The sequence below is a fragment of the Phyllobates terribilis genome, unplaced genomic scaffold, assembly GCF_046119375.1.
Source record: "Phyllobates terribilis strain yellow unplaced genomic scaffold, ASM4611937v1 Scaffold_3__8_contigs__length_932513732, whole genome shotgun sequence".
Taxonomy (NCBI): domain Eukaryota; kingdom Metazoa; phylum Chordata; class Amphibia; order Anura; family Dendrobatidae; genus Phyllobates; species Phyllobates terribilis.
Window position 1 is genome coordinate 61323686 of NW_027362763.1, and position 15131 is coordinate 61338816.

At 44.1% G+C, this 15131-nt stretch overlaps 2 protein-coding genes across 2 annotated transcripts in view; both read right to left on the reverse strand.

The window, feature by feature from the left end:
* The window catches only part of LOC141258441 (uncharacterized), a 58880-nt gene extending 53216 nt beyond the window's left edge, over positions 1 to 5664 (reverse strand). The window contains exons 1-3 of the mRNA XM_073673439.1: positions 5655 to 5664; positions 5359 to 5436; positions 3825 to 3902 (exon numbers count right to left, since the gene is read on the reverse strand). Coding sequence (XP_073529540.1) covers positions 3825 to 3902; positions 5359 to 5436; positions 5655 to 5664 — 166 coding nt within the window. The remainder of the gene's footprint in view (positions 1 to 3824; positions 3903 to 5358; positions 5437 to 5654) is intronic.
* Positions 5665 to 9390: 3726 nt separating this feature from the next.
* Positions 9391 to 14517, reverse strand: TDRD6 (tudor domain containing 6). The gene is made up of 3 exons (XM_073673440.1): positions 10095 to 14517; positions 9565 to 9663; positions 9391 to 9488 (listed from the first exon to the last, which is right to left on the reverse strand). The coding sequence occupies exons 1-3, from the start codon at positions 14515 to 14517 to the stop codon at positions 9391 to 9393; spliced, it is 4620 nt and encodes a 1539-aa protein (XP_073529541.1).
* Between the last annotated feature and the right edge of the window lie 614 nt (positions 14518 to 15131).

A 15131-nucleotide genomic window follows, 5' to 3' on the forward strand; every position in this document is an offset into this window, starting at 1 on the left:
GCTCAGAAGGAAGAGGGGCAAACGCATTTGGGAGTGTAGAATTTGCTGAATTTCTTTTGGGGGGAGCGAGGAGTCCAAGTGCTTTTCCAGAGCCTTTGTGCTACCAGTTACGTGGAAGCCCCCTATATTTCCATTGACAGATGACGGCCCTGAGTGGGAACATTTTACATAAAGTTTAGGATCACAGTTATCCAGCGCCGCTCTACGCTGAGCACTTATATCGGATTTTCCCTCTGAATCTGAGTGACGTGAATCAGATGAAACCCCCGAGGAATCCACTCCCTATAATGTGGCAGCAGAGATACTCTAGCCTTTGTCTGGCAGGATAAATGTGTGCCAAGCCTTACTGTGATCTTTGGGAGGCAGAATGAACAAATCAGCAGCAGGTGAAGAATTGGGTTTATTTATTTTTTATGCCGTTCCTCGTGCGGTGTAAGTGATTAGATGACTTTATTCTTTGGGTCGGTGCGATTACAGCGATACCAGATTTCTATCAGGTTTTTACGTTTGGCTGTTGTCACACACACTAAAAGACGCTTTATTTTTTTGCAAAAACTAGTATTTGCATCGCCATATTTTGAGAGCTATAATTTTTCGATATTTTGTCTTGTCTTTTGTGGGATGAGTTGACATTTTTAATTGGTACCATTTTCAGGCACATGAAATTTTTTGATTACTTTTTATAGCGATTTTTGGGAAGCAGAATGAACAAAAAACAGTAATTCAGGACTTGTTTTTGGAGGGCTGTTTATGCAGTTTCGCATGTGGTAAAATTGATAAGGCAGCATTATTCTTCGGGTCAGTACCATTACAGCCATACCTCATTTCTATAGTTTTTTTATGTTTCGGGGCTTTTACACAAAAATTTAAAATTCTAGAAAATATTTTTTTTTTGCATTGGTTTACTCTGAGAGCTACAACTGTTTTATTGTTCAGCTGATGGAGATGTATGGAGGCTTGTTTTTTTGCGGAACAACATGTTGTTTACAGCGGTACCATGGTTCTTTACATTTGCCTTTTTGATCGTGTTTAATTCCACTTTTTGTTCGGCCATATGATGAAAAGCATAATTTGCCGTGTTTTTTTTTTTTTTGTACAGTGTTCACCTATTGGGACAGTTTTATAGGTTGAGTCGTTCAGGTTGCGGTGATACAAAAATGTGTACTTTTTTTCCCTAAAAATATTTATTTATGGGTACAATATTATATATATATCGTGATTTTTTTAAAAATATTTTTACAATTTGTTTATTACTTAGCCCCACTATGGGACTTTGACAGCTTTGATGGCAGTTATAAATGATAGCAGTGCTGGAGCATTGCTATGCTTTATAACCTGACAGTGCTGCAGACACAAGTTAGTTAGATCATGCACTGCACATGATCTAACTAACTTGCTAAAGCCTGGTGACCTGGACATCGGTCACCATGGCACCATGACGCCAATCGGAGGGCAGAGGGCGCTCCCTGTTGATATGGTGTGACTGTTGTTGACATGTTGTGACTGTCCATGTCATGCTAACTGACAGTCGCCTCCCTGCCTAAATGTTGAGAGGCGGCTGTCAATCAGCATAATGTCAGCAGTCACGTCCTGTTGACGGAGCAGCCCAGAAGAAGAAGAGCTGCTCTGTTGACATGCGGAAGCTGCAATGCCAGCAGGAGCGATCAGTGACTGTTGTGAGCCAGCGCTGGGTAGAACCGGCAGGTAGTTGCCCCTGTTAGCAACTGTTAGTAAAAAATAAACAAAAAACAACTTATGGGCCTAAAACTAATTGTCTTAGACAACCCCTTTAAACCACTGAGGAAAAGGTCTAAAAAAAGACAAATTAAAGGGGTAAAATGCAAGAAAAGAAAAGAACTAACGCGTTTCAAATGGATAGCCCTGCCCACAGTATTTCTCTGCGTTCGGGCTCTTTCACACGTCAGCGTTTCCGGTACGTGGTGACAGTTTCCACACGTACTGGAGACACTGACACACGCAGACGCATGCATACGTCCGCGTGTTTTCACAGACCGTGTGTCCGTGGGCAAAACACGCTGACCGGTCAGGTTTTTTTTACACCCTGCACGGGCCGCAAAACGTCCCACACTGAAGACATCCGTGTGACACCTATCGGCGCTTGGGAATCAGTGTACAGTTAGTACTGGTTTTTCCAGTACCGGAAATATCAGGACGTGTGAAAGAGCCCTTATACATCATGGCCGCTTACCTGTACGTGGTGCTTTGTACGTGGATTGTTTGTATGTGCATTGAAGGACAGACCGAGCACAAGAAAAGGAAAAAAACAGACCCAGAGCGAGAGTGGGCGCAAGAAAGAGGCAGACCCAGAGCGAGAGTGGGCGCAAGAAAGAGGCAGACCCAGAGCGAGACCGGGCGCAAGAAAGAGGCAGACCCAGAGCGAGACCGGGCGCAAGAAAGAGGCAGACCCAGAGCGAGACCGGGCGCAAGAAAGAGGCAGACCCAGAGCGAGACCGGGCGCAAGAAAGAGGCAGACCCAGAGCGAGACCGGGCGCAAGAAAGAGGCAGACCCAGAGCGAGACCGGGCGCACGAAAGAGGCAGACCCAGAGCGAGACCGGGCGCACGAAAGAGGCAGACCCAGAGCGAGACCGGGCGCACGAAAGAGGCAGACCCAGAGCGAGACCGGGCGCACGAAAGAGGCAGACCCAGAGCGAGACCGGGCGCAAGAAAGAGGCAGACCCAGAGCGAGACCGGGCGCAAGAAAGAGGCAGACCCAGAGCGAGACCGGGCGCACGAAAGAGGCAGACCCAGAGCGAGACCGGGCGCACGAAAGAGGCAGACCCAGAGCGAGACCGGGCGCACGAAAGAGGCAGACCCAGTGCGATAGTGGGCGCAAGAAAGAGGCAGACCCAGAGCGATAGTGGGCGCAAGAAAGAGGCAGACCCAGAGCGATAGTGGGCGCAACAAAGAGGCAGACCCAGAGCGAGACCGGGACCAACAAAGACAGAAAAAGGGCAGGAAGTGCAGAGAAAGGGAAGCACAGAGAAAGTATCGAAGCAGCAAAGACATACTAAGAGAGAACAGAAAATTCTGAAAAAAATATATTTGTCAGCCCAGCGATTCTTCATATCATGGCAGGTTGTATTACTTAAAAAAAAATGCTGGATTGGTACTTTATGTCACCATTTGTTAGTCATCAGTAATATAAGTCCAGTGTGTGCACACAATAAAATGATTGCCGGTCACTGTCCTCTGCCGTTTCCAGCGCGGCTCCGGTCCTCTCCCAGATCAGGTAACCATCTACCAACCTGTAGCTATGACCATCCGGTTTGGAGCGTTTAGGTGTAGACCGGAAGTAACTCATTAAATTAAGTCTATGAGACTGAGAAAGGAGTATATTAAAAAAGGCACCAACAGTCCGTGGTGTGAGCCGCTTAGTCAGAGCTGTACTCACAAGATGCAGGAGATGGACCAAAGATGGGGACCGTTAAGTATTTTCATGGACACACTGAACATATATTACTGATAGCATTAGCTATAAAAAAGCTAAAAAAGCTAGAAAAAAAACTTCAACACAATTCAAGAAGTGTGAAAAAAAAGAGAAGTAGTGTGAACTGTGCCTAAAAGCAAAGGGAGAATATATTCTGTTCTTACAGATGCAGTCAGGATGCCATATACGTGCTTTACACCAGGCCGGCATTCTGTCCATTACAACTGAGTCCTATTACCAACAATACAAAACTCCATTTATTTAGAAAGAGATACAATAATTCCAGGAATAAAAAAAGTTGTGCAGCTTGGAAAGTCAACACGACAAACCAACAAAGACTTTACAATCAAGGAAATTGGACAAATCATGAATAACCTTGTTGACGAGAGGACTTCAGGTCAGGAAACCGATCGTAGGCTCTGAGCGAAGAGTGGTCTGACTCGACGTCACCACCTAGCAAAACAGAACCAAGACTCAATATGGAACCTGGTGCTTCTGTACGTGTATTACAGCAAACACTTAGAACAGGGCTGAATGCAGCGCTCAAGTGACAGCCGCATCCCTTTCACAATGCTTCATATTTAATTGGCATTGCAGCTTCTCAACAACAAGTGTACGGCAGTGTGACTGGTAAAAAATAAAGATGACCCAATGCAGACTGCAGTGCTACACACTAAAAAAATAAAACGGACGTTTCACCAGGTGGCTTTCTCAAGGAATATGTACTCCTTTGATATACTCCTTGAGAAAGCCACCTGGCGAAACGTACATCAGAGTCCTGGAGGGTTCTTATCCTGTGTTATTCCCTGTACATATGGTATGTCTGCTCGTTTGATATTTGCTGAAATTCTCTTATACTTATAATTTATCTATCCACTTGGATTTTTTTTTTTTTTTTTATATATTTAATGATCCTGCTGCTATATCTACAGTACAGATGAAAAGTTTGGACACACCTTCTCATTTAAAGATTTTTCTGTATTTTCATGACTATGAAAATTGTACATTCACACTGAAGGCATCAAAACTATGAATTATCACATGTGGAATTATATACTTAACAAAAAAGTGTGAAACAACTGAAAATATGTCTTATATTCTAGGTTCTTCAAAGTAGCCACCTTTTGCTTTGATGGCTGCTTTGCACACTCTTGGCATTCTCTTGATGAGCTTCAAGAGGTAGTCACCGGAAATGGTTTTCACTTCACAGGTGTGCCCTGTCAGGTTCAATAAATGGGATTTCTTGCCTTATAAATTGGGTTGGAACCATCAGTTGTGTTGTGCAGAAGTCAGGTGGATACACAGCTGATAGTCCTACTGAATAGACTGTTAGAATTTGTATTATGGCAAGAAAAAAGCAGCTAAGTAAAGAAAAACGAGTGGCCATCATTACTTTAAGAAATGAAGGTCTGTCAGTCCGAAAAATTCTCATCAAGAGAATGCCAAGAGTGTGCAAAGCAGTCATCAAAGCAAAAGGCGGCTACTTTGAAGAACTTAGAATATAAGACATATTTTCAGTTGTTTCACACTTTTTTGTTAAGTATATAATTCCACATGTGTTAATTCATAGTTTTGATGCCTTCAGTGTGTCCAAACTTTTGGTCTGTACTGTATATACAGACTTATAATTTTATGTTGAAGAGAACATTGCTATTTTTATTACACCCATTCTCCATCAGTTTCACTGTGAAACTTCCCTTCTGTATGGCCCCCTCAGATCTTTTCAAGTGTTTTTTTTTTTTTTTTATCTTTATGTACCAATAAAATTACATATTTTATCAAGAAAACCATTTTTTTGGTTGTGGTTATTCACGTTTATTGGTAAGATATAGTATTTGTATATTGAATATCCACATATGCAATGTTATGCTAATCATTTCTGGTGTCGTATTTACAGATTATACATTACCTTGCTCTCCTGGAACGTATACAGGAAGATTTTGAGGAGACACATCGTCCGCCATTTCGTCAATCGCCTCACCCGAGCCTAGAAAGAAAAGTTAAAAAACACCATGCGATTACCTTATGATTTAATTAGGAAGTAGCCTTTTTATTCATGAAGAAATAATAAATAAAATAGAGGGTTCGTTAGAAAATAGTCACTGCAGCAGTACAAGAAAGGTTGGAGTGAACTCTTTCTCCGGACCATCGTCCACGTCGGCGATCTGTAGCCGCTATACAGGAGACCTGCGAACGGCCTCTTACTTGACGCCATCCGCGGCTCTTCATTTGATTAGTTGGCCTGGAGCGTCATGCAGCAACAATGACGTCGCACCAGGCCTGCTAATCAAGAGAAGAGCTGTGGATGCCATCAGTTAAAAGAAACCAGACAGCTGATTCATGCTGTCGGATCCACGGGCACAGATGACTAGTCAGGAAGAAGAGTCCCCGGCGGCTTCTCCCTGCCCCCACCTTCTTCAGAAAAGTCACAGTAAAAAAAAAATAAAAAAAAAAATAAAAAAATAAAAAAAAAAATCACACAGCCACTGCCCGTGGATTAGGTGGCATGTATCAGCTGTCAGGTTTCCTTTAAGAAGCAGTTCTCAGGGCTCCCATACAGCGATCACCGACATGGCCGATGGTCCCGGTTTTGCAAAACTATTCACACCAATTTCATGCAGATAGTTTACCTGCAGTGACACTCAGGTCAAGTATGTGATCACTTTTTTTTTATTTATTTTTTTTAACCATGTTCACCAAATGCTAAAACTGACCAGCCATTATGATTCCCCATGTCATTACGAGTTCTTACATATCAAACATGTATAGGTTCATTTTTTTTTTTATTGGTGGAAAAAAAATCCACAGTTTAAAAAAAAAAAAAAAAAAAAAAGTGCCATCTTCCGAGACCCGTAGCGTCACCATTTTTCGGGACCTAGGACGGGTGAGGACTTAGTTTTGCACATCGAGCTAATGTTTTTATTGATACCATTTTGGTGTAGATACGATCTGTTGATCACCTGTTATTGCAATGTTGCAGTGACCCAAAAAACGTAATTCTGGGGTTTCGATTTTTTTTTCTTGTTGCGTCGTTTACGGATATTTTTATATATTGATAGATCGGGTGATTCTGAACGTGGTGATACCAAATATGTGTATATTTTACCAAATATGTGTATATTTGATCGGCGGGGGTGCCGAGTGCGGGACCCAGGCCGATCAAACAGTAGTGGACAACTTCTTTAACAAAAGTGCTCATCTGCTACGAACACCGACCGCTGGGCGGCGCTCATAGCAGATCGGCTATGACAACCGCAGGGGTCTCCTGCAGACTCCGGATTGTCATGCCAACCTGCAATCGTAAAGGGGTTGCCGATGGGTGGAGCTAATGACGCGCTTCTGGCGCGATCATGTTAAATGCCGCTGTCAGAGATTGATGTGCCTAAGTATGTAGTGTCCACTACCAGGTACTGCCGAATAGCTCCATTCTGTTGAATAGGGGTTGATCTGCAGTACACGTCAGCGGCCGCTGAATACTGAAAGGCGCTGCACAGTGCTTCAATGTTAACCCCTTACTGACGTGGGCGTATTAGTATGCATAACGACGGTACCCCGGGTTCAGTGTGGGCTCCGGCGCTGAGCCCGCACTGAACCGGGCACGTCAGCTGATATATACAGCTGACATGTGCCCGCAACAGCTGCGGGTGGAATCGGGATCCACCCGCAGCTGTTAGCCAGTTAAATGCCGCTGTCAATCTCTAACAGCGGCATTTAACTTGCACTTCCGGGAAGCGCGTCACTGACTCCACCCATTGGTGAAACCGTCACGTGATCGTGGGGTCTGCTGCAGACCACGGGTTGTCATGCCCAGATTGCTATCAGCGCCACCTATCATTGCAGAAAAATACGCAGCATGTCCATTAATTTTGCGGACACGCAGCGTAATTGCCGCCATTGACTTGCATTGAATCGCATAATATCTGTGTGAGCACATGTGCACAAGCGGATATTATGCGATTCTATGTGAGGATGGTACCCGGGTCTGGAGAAGAGGAGACTCTCATCCAGACCCGGGTACCATAGAAACTGTATAAAAAAAAAAAAAAAAAGTAAAATAAAAAATAAAGATTATACTTACCTTCTGATGGCCCCCGGTCTTTTCTCCACTGAGTCCATATCTTGTATGGCTCGCAGTGGTGTGAAAGGACCTGCCATGACGTCATTTAGTCATGTGACAGGTCACGCGACTGCCGACTTCAACATGACTAAATGAAGTCATGTAAGGTCCTTTCACACCACTGCGAGCCATACATTTTTTTTTTTTTTTTTAACTATTACTTGGTCACACTATATCAATCCATGCCGGTTGCATGGATTTATATAGTGTGACCAAGTTGTCAAGCGATGCTAAAATCGCTTGGAAAAGCGCTTGATAACTCGCATGCAGAAATGCATGCAAAAACGCGTGACAAACGCTTCGGCTGTGTGCCCACGTAGCGTTTTTCAAGCGTTTTTGATGCGGAATTTCCGCAGCGGAAACGCTTGTAAAACGCTTGGTAACCCGCACCCCATGGTCCCCAATGGGATTCCGCAAGTTCTATGCACATGCTGCGGATTTTTCCGCAGCGTTTATGCTGCGTTCAAAAATCCGCAGCATGTCAATTAATTTTGCGTTTCCGCAAGCAGAATTGCCATAGTCCAATGCATAAAAAACGCAAGGCAATTCCGCATGTGGAAAACGCGTGATAAACGCGCGAAAAACGCGTGCGGAATTCCGCATGCGTTTTTCCGGGAGAGGACTTGCATTTATGCAGCAGAAATTTTCTGCTTCATAAATGCAACGTGGGCACATAGCCTTCTACCTGGCGGGAAAAACGCATGTAAAATCCGCATGCGTTTTTCCTGCCAGGGAAAAAGCGTAAAAAATATGCAGCATTTCTGCATCGTGGGCACTTTGCCTCTGTTAGGCTATCAGATAACTGCTGCTTCTAGTCTCCCATGGAGACTATTGAAGCAAGTAGAAAGTGTAAAAAAAAAAAATGTTTTTAAAAGTATTAAAAAAATAAAAAAAATATAAAAAAAGTTTAAAATCTCCCCCTTTTCGCCCCAATCAAAATAAAAAAAAAACCCACATGCATATATTTGGTATCGCTGTTCACAACTGTTTGATCAATATAAAAAAATGAATCCGATCGGTACATGGCGTAACGAGAAAAAAATAATAATTCTAAAACGCCAGAATTACGTTTTTTTGGTTGCCGCAACATTGCAATAACGGATGATCAAAACATTGGATCTACCCCAAAATGGTATCAATAAAAACATCAGCTCGGCACGCAAAAAATAATCCCTCACCCGGCCCCAGATCCCGAAAGATGGAAGAGCTACGGGTCTCGGAAAATGGCGTTTTTTTTTTTTTTGTTGGTTTGTTTTTTTAAGCAAACTTTGGATTTTTTTTCACCACTTAAATAAAAAAAGAACCTGGAGAATAAGAATGGCAGGTCAGTTTTAGAATTCAGTAAACATGGTAAAAGAAAAAAGAAAAAAACAAAAAAAAAACAAAAGACAACTGTGGCATTGCACTTTTTTTGCAATTTCACCGCACTTGGAATTTTTTTCCCCGTTTTCCAGTACATGATATAGTAAAACCAGTGATGTCGTTCAAATGTACAACTCATCCCGCAAAAAATAAGCCTTTACACAGCCATATTGACTGAAAAATAAAAAAAGTTCTGGCTCTGGGAACAAGGGGAGCAAAAAGTGCAAATGCAAAAAAGGAAAATGTTCCGGTCATTAAGGGGTTAAAATCCAGCATCTGCCGATAGGTTTTGCAGCTGATCGGTTTGAGAGTCTATATTACACTGTACAGCATTAAATGGCTGCTGACCGGCAATGTATTTGACGATCACTTACTAGTCTGTTCACACAGGTAAACCGCACTTCAGACGCGTAGTAAACGATCAGTAAGAGATCGTTCCGTATGCATAGGCCGCCTTTGTTCTCACAGGACGATGGTCGGATAATCGGCAGCCTGGTTTTGATTCCGGGTTATTGTGAAAACTAAAGGGCTTAGGAACGCTCGTTTGAGATAATCGCGCCCTGTAAATGGATATCAAATGCCAGGTGTCGGACCCCTTACCCAAACTATCCAGAGAAAAACCTGAAAGTACATTACCAAAGTCCTCACTGCCACATGGTATCCCATCCATCAAAGCATGATCCAGGACTTCTTCATCCAGGTCATCAAGTTCTTCAGAATATAAGTCCATGGTGTCTGTTAAAAAATAACATCAAATCAATATAATGCAAAAAGTAGAACTAAATCAGAAAAGAAAATCAAAATATATGTTCTGTGTAAAATAAGAAGGAAACCTAAAAATCTGCAGTTTATAAAGCTTCCGCTTTTGGACATGTTCAGACAAACTTTGGGAGCCCCACAAAATCCAAGGATAGTACAGCTTGGCTATCTTCGGCAGTACCAGTAAGGATGAATGGAGCATAATTGAAAAAAAAAAAAACCAGACACCTACTCCATTCATACAAGGCTCCAGGAAGCCAGCTTTGGTAGGAGTTTCTTAGGATAGGGGATAATATTCAATATTGGTACAAGACTAGTACCAGAGTTTAAATAATGTATGCTCTACATTAAAAAAAAAAACCTAGAAGACAAATTAGGATTAGTTTACAAGAACCAGTTCATCTCACCTTTAAACCCATCTGTGGCACTTTCTTGCTCTTCGCTATGATAGGGGTAGACATCATCACTCATCATATCCTTCTGTATGGGGTGGTCTTCTCCAGCAAGACTTGTGCGAGGCTGATCGGCTTTCATTAAGTCAACGGAGCTCAGGTCGTCCGGCTCTAGGTCCATACTCTGCACACCTTGCCAAAAGTTTTTCATTTCTTCGTTAATATTTAGTTCTTTATATTTAATGGTTACAATTGCCATCGGTATCTGGCACCATCCGCTTTCTTGCACTTCACAAACCGTTAATTCCAGCGCATCTTCAGTAAACCTCTCATAAAAATATTGTTTGCCTTCCGAACTCCAGGTTCCCCCTTTCATGTCGAAGTTCGCCAGGCAGCACGAGAACGCTTGGGGAGGGAAGTTTACCAAGGATTCAGGAAGTTGCCGGATTTGGTCTCGCCCCACCGAGTCTTCGTTACCGTAGTCGATAAATCTGACGGTCACCAGATCTTCTTCCATTTTGGTAATGATAGCCCTGTACCAATTGTGATCCTCGCTAAACATGACATTGCAAGGGCTGCCGATCTTAAGGGAACCAGTAAAGTTGTCATCCTTGACATACTGTTCTCCAGCCACTTGGACTTGTGACGCTAAAGTGTCCATATCCACAGACGACAGCTGACACCAGAAACATTCAGGGCCATCTGCTGTACTGATATACACTTTTATGGATACTCCAGTTGGAGGCAACCTCCAAGCAAAGGACTGAACAGAAGTTTCTTCCTCCCTCGCAATCCTCATCTTCATGACCATTCTGTTTGCCTCCTCGACATTTTTCTGCTCTTCATTCAGCAGGTCATTAATGCAACCCAGGTTATCTTTAAGAACAACGTCCCACTTCAGACCATCTTGTTTCAGAAACTCACAATCTAGAACATCACTCGTTCTTTTGGAAAACTCTGCCAGCATCTCCTCCAGGTTCGGTGCGGACAATGCGTTCTCAGGTTTATTTAAAGAGCAGTGAATGCTCATTATGGGAATGGAGAGACACTTCTGTGGGAGTCTGTAGTTCTTACAGTCAGAGACGATAGAAACGTTCCCGTAGTCTATGTACTCTATGCATAACCCTTGCTTGGTCGTTTCTTTCACCACTCCTCGATAGTACAGGCCATCATCGGGAAAATAAGCACAAATAACGTTTCCTTTGCTCACATCATCATCTCCAAGGTTCTCAAAAGAACTAGTTTTGCTGTTCAAAATGTCGGATATCTCATCCAGCCTCCTGTCTTCAGCAACCTGCACATAAAAGTCAAAAATAGAGTTGGTCTGGGAAACGTACACATGTTCCTTCATTCCAGGGAAAATTTTTCTAATGGGAATATCCCTCAACGTCACCACAGGTAGTTTTGCTTGAGATTTGTGCTCAGATGCACTTACTGAGGTCTGTTTTTCTGAAGAGGTCTTGTTTCCAACTTGTTTGGGGTCTCGCCCTTGATAAGAACCGTTGGTTGATATTCTAGGGACGATTTCTGTCTTTTTTTGAGAACTCAAGTCATTAAAACGAGAATTGCAGTCTTTCTTTTCCACTTTATTTTGAAAGGTTGGGTTCCTTCTGTAATGTGGTGGTTCCGGTTCTCGATCCATCTCCGAATGGCTATGAAAATTGGATTCTCTGCTTTTAACAGTTTTACCTACGGAGAAAGAAGTTGTTCTTTCTTGGTTGCTTGCATTATCAGGCAATTTTGTGAAATGATCCTGCTGGAAACTCATGAACTTATCAGGTGCCGAATGATCGGCCTTCTCTTTTGGAACCTTGAAACCCATTTTGCTTTTGAGGGTGGCATTAATTTGCCAGTCATCATCGTACAGTTCTACCAATAGCATTCCAGCCGAGTCTTTGGAAACAACCCGAGCTCTCAAGGCTTTATCCAAAACGACATCTTTAAACCAGGATACGATTTCTTTAGGAACCTTGGTTGGGATATCTGACAAGGAACATTTTATTGCCTGCATTGGCACCATTAAAAGTTCGCATTCAGTAGATGGAATGGGTAACAGGTACTTGTTTGAAACTTTTTCAGTGTTGCCAAAGTCGACAAAAAATATCTCGTTGCTTTCATCCTTAGACAGGATAAGACCTCGATACCACCGTTGGTCCCTGGACTTTGCCAGACACAGAGCTCCATTGATAGGGGGCAATTTTCTCTTTTGTGATTTTTCTATAAACTTTGTAATATTTGATGAAATTTGTTTTATGGTATTGCCGCTTCTGGTTAGCTGCCCATAAAACATTAAAGAAGAGTCGACGTGCCTGATATAGATCTCCTCGTCGTTCCCGTATTTAATGCCATGCATTGAATAGTAGTAGGAGTGAAGCTGTACAGATGGTGACAGGCTTGTGTGATGAAGAGGTGTTGCAGAACCACTTTTCACCAGGGTATCGCTAGCACTGGAAAATGGGGTCATAAGATCCACAATATTAAACAGCTCGTTGTCCAGGTTGGCAGTTGCGTAAACTAAACAGTGGAATTCGGCCCCCTTGGAACCATTATGAACAAAATCCAGAAAAACCTTAGTGGCTTTATCATCCCAAACAAAAGGATTGTTCCCAGGAGGGGTAACGATATTGTAGACACTGCACCTAAAAGCCTGGGCCTTTAATTGGAGAAATTCGCTGTTTAAGGCACGTAGATTCGCAACAGGGACTGTTTCTCGATTGCCATAGTCCACATATAAGACCTCAACGGTAGATGTTTGTGACAGGCTTGCCAGATCCTCGATGATGAACCCTCTGTACCATACTCTATTCGACGTACTTTTTGCAAGGCAGGCAAATGAGTTGTCGTTGTACGGACTATTTGTCGACTTGCAATGGCTCTGTATAGCGTTCATCAAAGCGTTAAGGTCTTGTTTAAAGGCGGCATCCTGACACCAAAAATATCCAGGGTGGTCAACGCTTGACACCACAATCTCGATTGTTGTGCCGGGTTCAAATAACTGTTCTTCAAAGGGACAATAGAGCAAAGTCTCTACATTTTCTTCATTGTGATCAGCAGCAGCGGTCTCCTGCCCCTTGGTCACGTAATCTGCTGCAGCCGGATTTAAAGCAGTCTTACCTGACTCAACGTGTGCATCTTTCCCGTTGCTGGCATGGTTGTGAACGGAATCAATCTCCTCAAACCTGGCAAGTCCTACTTTTGTGAGTAGTTTTCCAACATTTGTCTCGTGAATCCTGGATTGGTCCATGACCTCTATGGTATACTCGTCCGCATCTTTTGATACCACGTAAATGACAAGTTTTTTGTCAGCGACTGCTACTTTAAAGGCTAGGATGGCTTCCTGGCTCCAAGCGTTTTCTAGAGGGTACGTGTCGGCAAGGCAGCACCTATTTGCCAATGCTGGAAGTTTAGAAAATCCTGTGGGCAATTCCTTAATGTTGTACCAGTCCACCGTCTCCAACATCCCATTATCCAGAAAGTAAACTTTCACCTGCTTCTTAGTATCGACAGATATTACTTCAGCGCGGTAATACAAATCTTGATACCGAGCGCAGCATAGCTGTCCTGGTTTCGGCTCGGTTATGATACCTTCCAATTTAGAGGCTTGGGAATACAGCGTTGTCATCCCGGTAATCATTTCCTTATGTTTCGCCGCAAATTTTTCAATACGAACCCAAAAATTGAAAGGATCGATGACGAATTCCACCACCGCGTCTTCGAAGATGTCAGTCTTAAGTTCCACAGGAGGATATTTGGGATTATAGGGAGTGAGTTGAGGTTTTTTTGCAGGAATTTTCATATTACTCTCAGGTGGCAGCTCCGTCGTGCCGGTCGGGTTAACCTGGCTTGATCTAAGGATCTGCGACCGCATTCTCACTAAGCCATTGAGGTTCATGCCATCTTCAGCAAACAGGTCGACCACGTACAAGTGTTCGAAGGAATTGTAGCACTCGATCTTGGCCACCACGTGCCTTTGGAGAAGCAAAGCATGCACATCGGATACAAACATCGGGTCCCAGTTGAAATCGCTGTTGGAAATGCCGTACATCGTGCAAGGGAACGTAAACACGGGCAAGCGGAAGAAATCGGGGGCGAGGTTTCGCAGTCGGTTCGCAGGTATAACTTCTTTTTTACCCCAGTCGACATGGATGACCAGAGCTTGCTGTTTCTCCGGGAAGAACTCCTGCAGCAAGGAGCGGTGCCATCGGCCATCTTCGCCGCAAGACGCACACGGCTGCCCTAATGTTATCGATAATCGAGATGCCTGGTCTCCGCAGCTTTGCTGCTGGACTTCGTAATACTGGTGCATGCTCTCCGACAGGCGCTGGATTTCGTGAGACATGCTCCGGAGCTGGCAAAAGAGGCGATGCGGGTCCAGTACCTGGGTCACCAGCACTGGTTCGGAGACGCCAATCTGAAGACGTGGGCAGAAGTATTCCATGGTCACCATGCTAGGAGGCTGGCATGGATTAGCTGCCTGCTGGCGTGGATTGGCTGCCAGGGAGCCTTCAGGGCGTGTAAGGAGCGGATTTGCGCCGGCGGCCATATTGCTTGTGTCCGGAGTGGAGCTTTGGGGATATCTGTTGGCCGGTCCCGTGTTGGCGGCCATACTACTTGCAGCCTGAGAATATCTGTAGGGCTGTAGGCCGGACATAATGTCAGGCAGGCCTGGATTCAAGTAGTTTACCAGGTCCTGGACCCTGCCTTAGTGGAGGAAACACAAAAGCCGGGAAGTCCCGCTTCTATGGCTCTCAGGGTCTTCCTTTTACCGTGACCAGTTGTTGTTTTTTTATCCTCCTCCACCCGTATTCCGCCCAACGGTCCCGCACAAACAGCCGCACGACTCGGCCGCCGCTGAAAAAGAAGCGTTCTGAGGAAACCCCGCCCTAATGACGTCTGCGTAGCGTTAAGCGAGGGCCGCTCATCGAGATGACGTCACCAAGCGGCGACCGCGCTCACAGACGTGAGGGCAGAGTGTGGGCAAAGTAGCGGAAGGTTCGGCAAAGCAAACTATAGAGCGCCCTATATAAGTGGACAGAACCCAGGCCCAGAAGT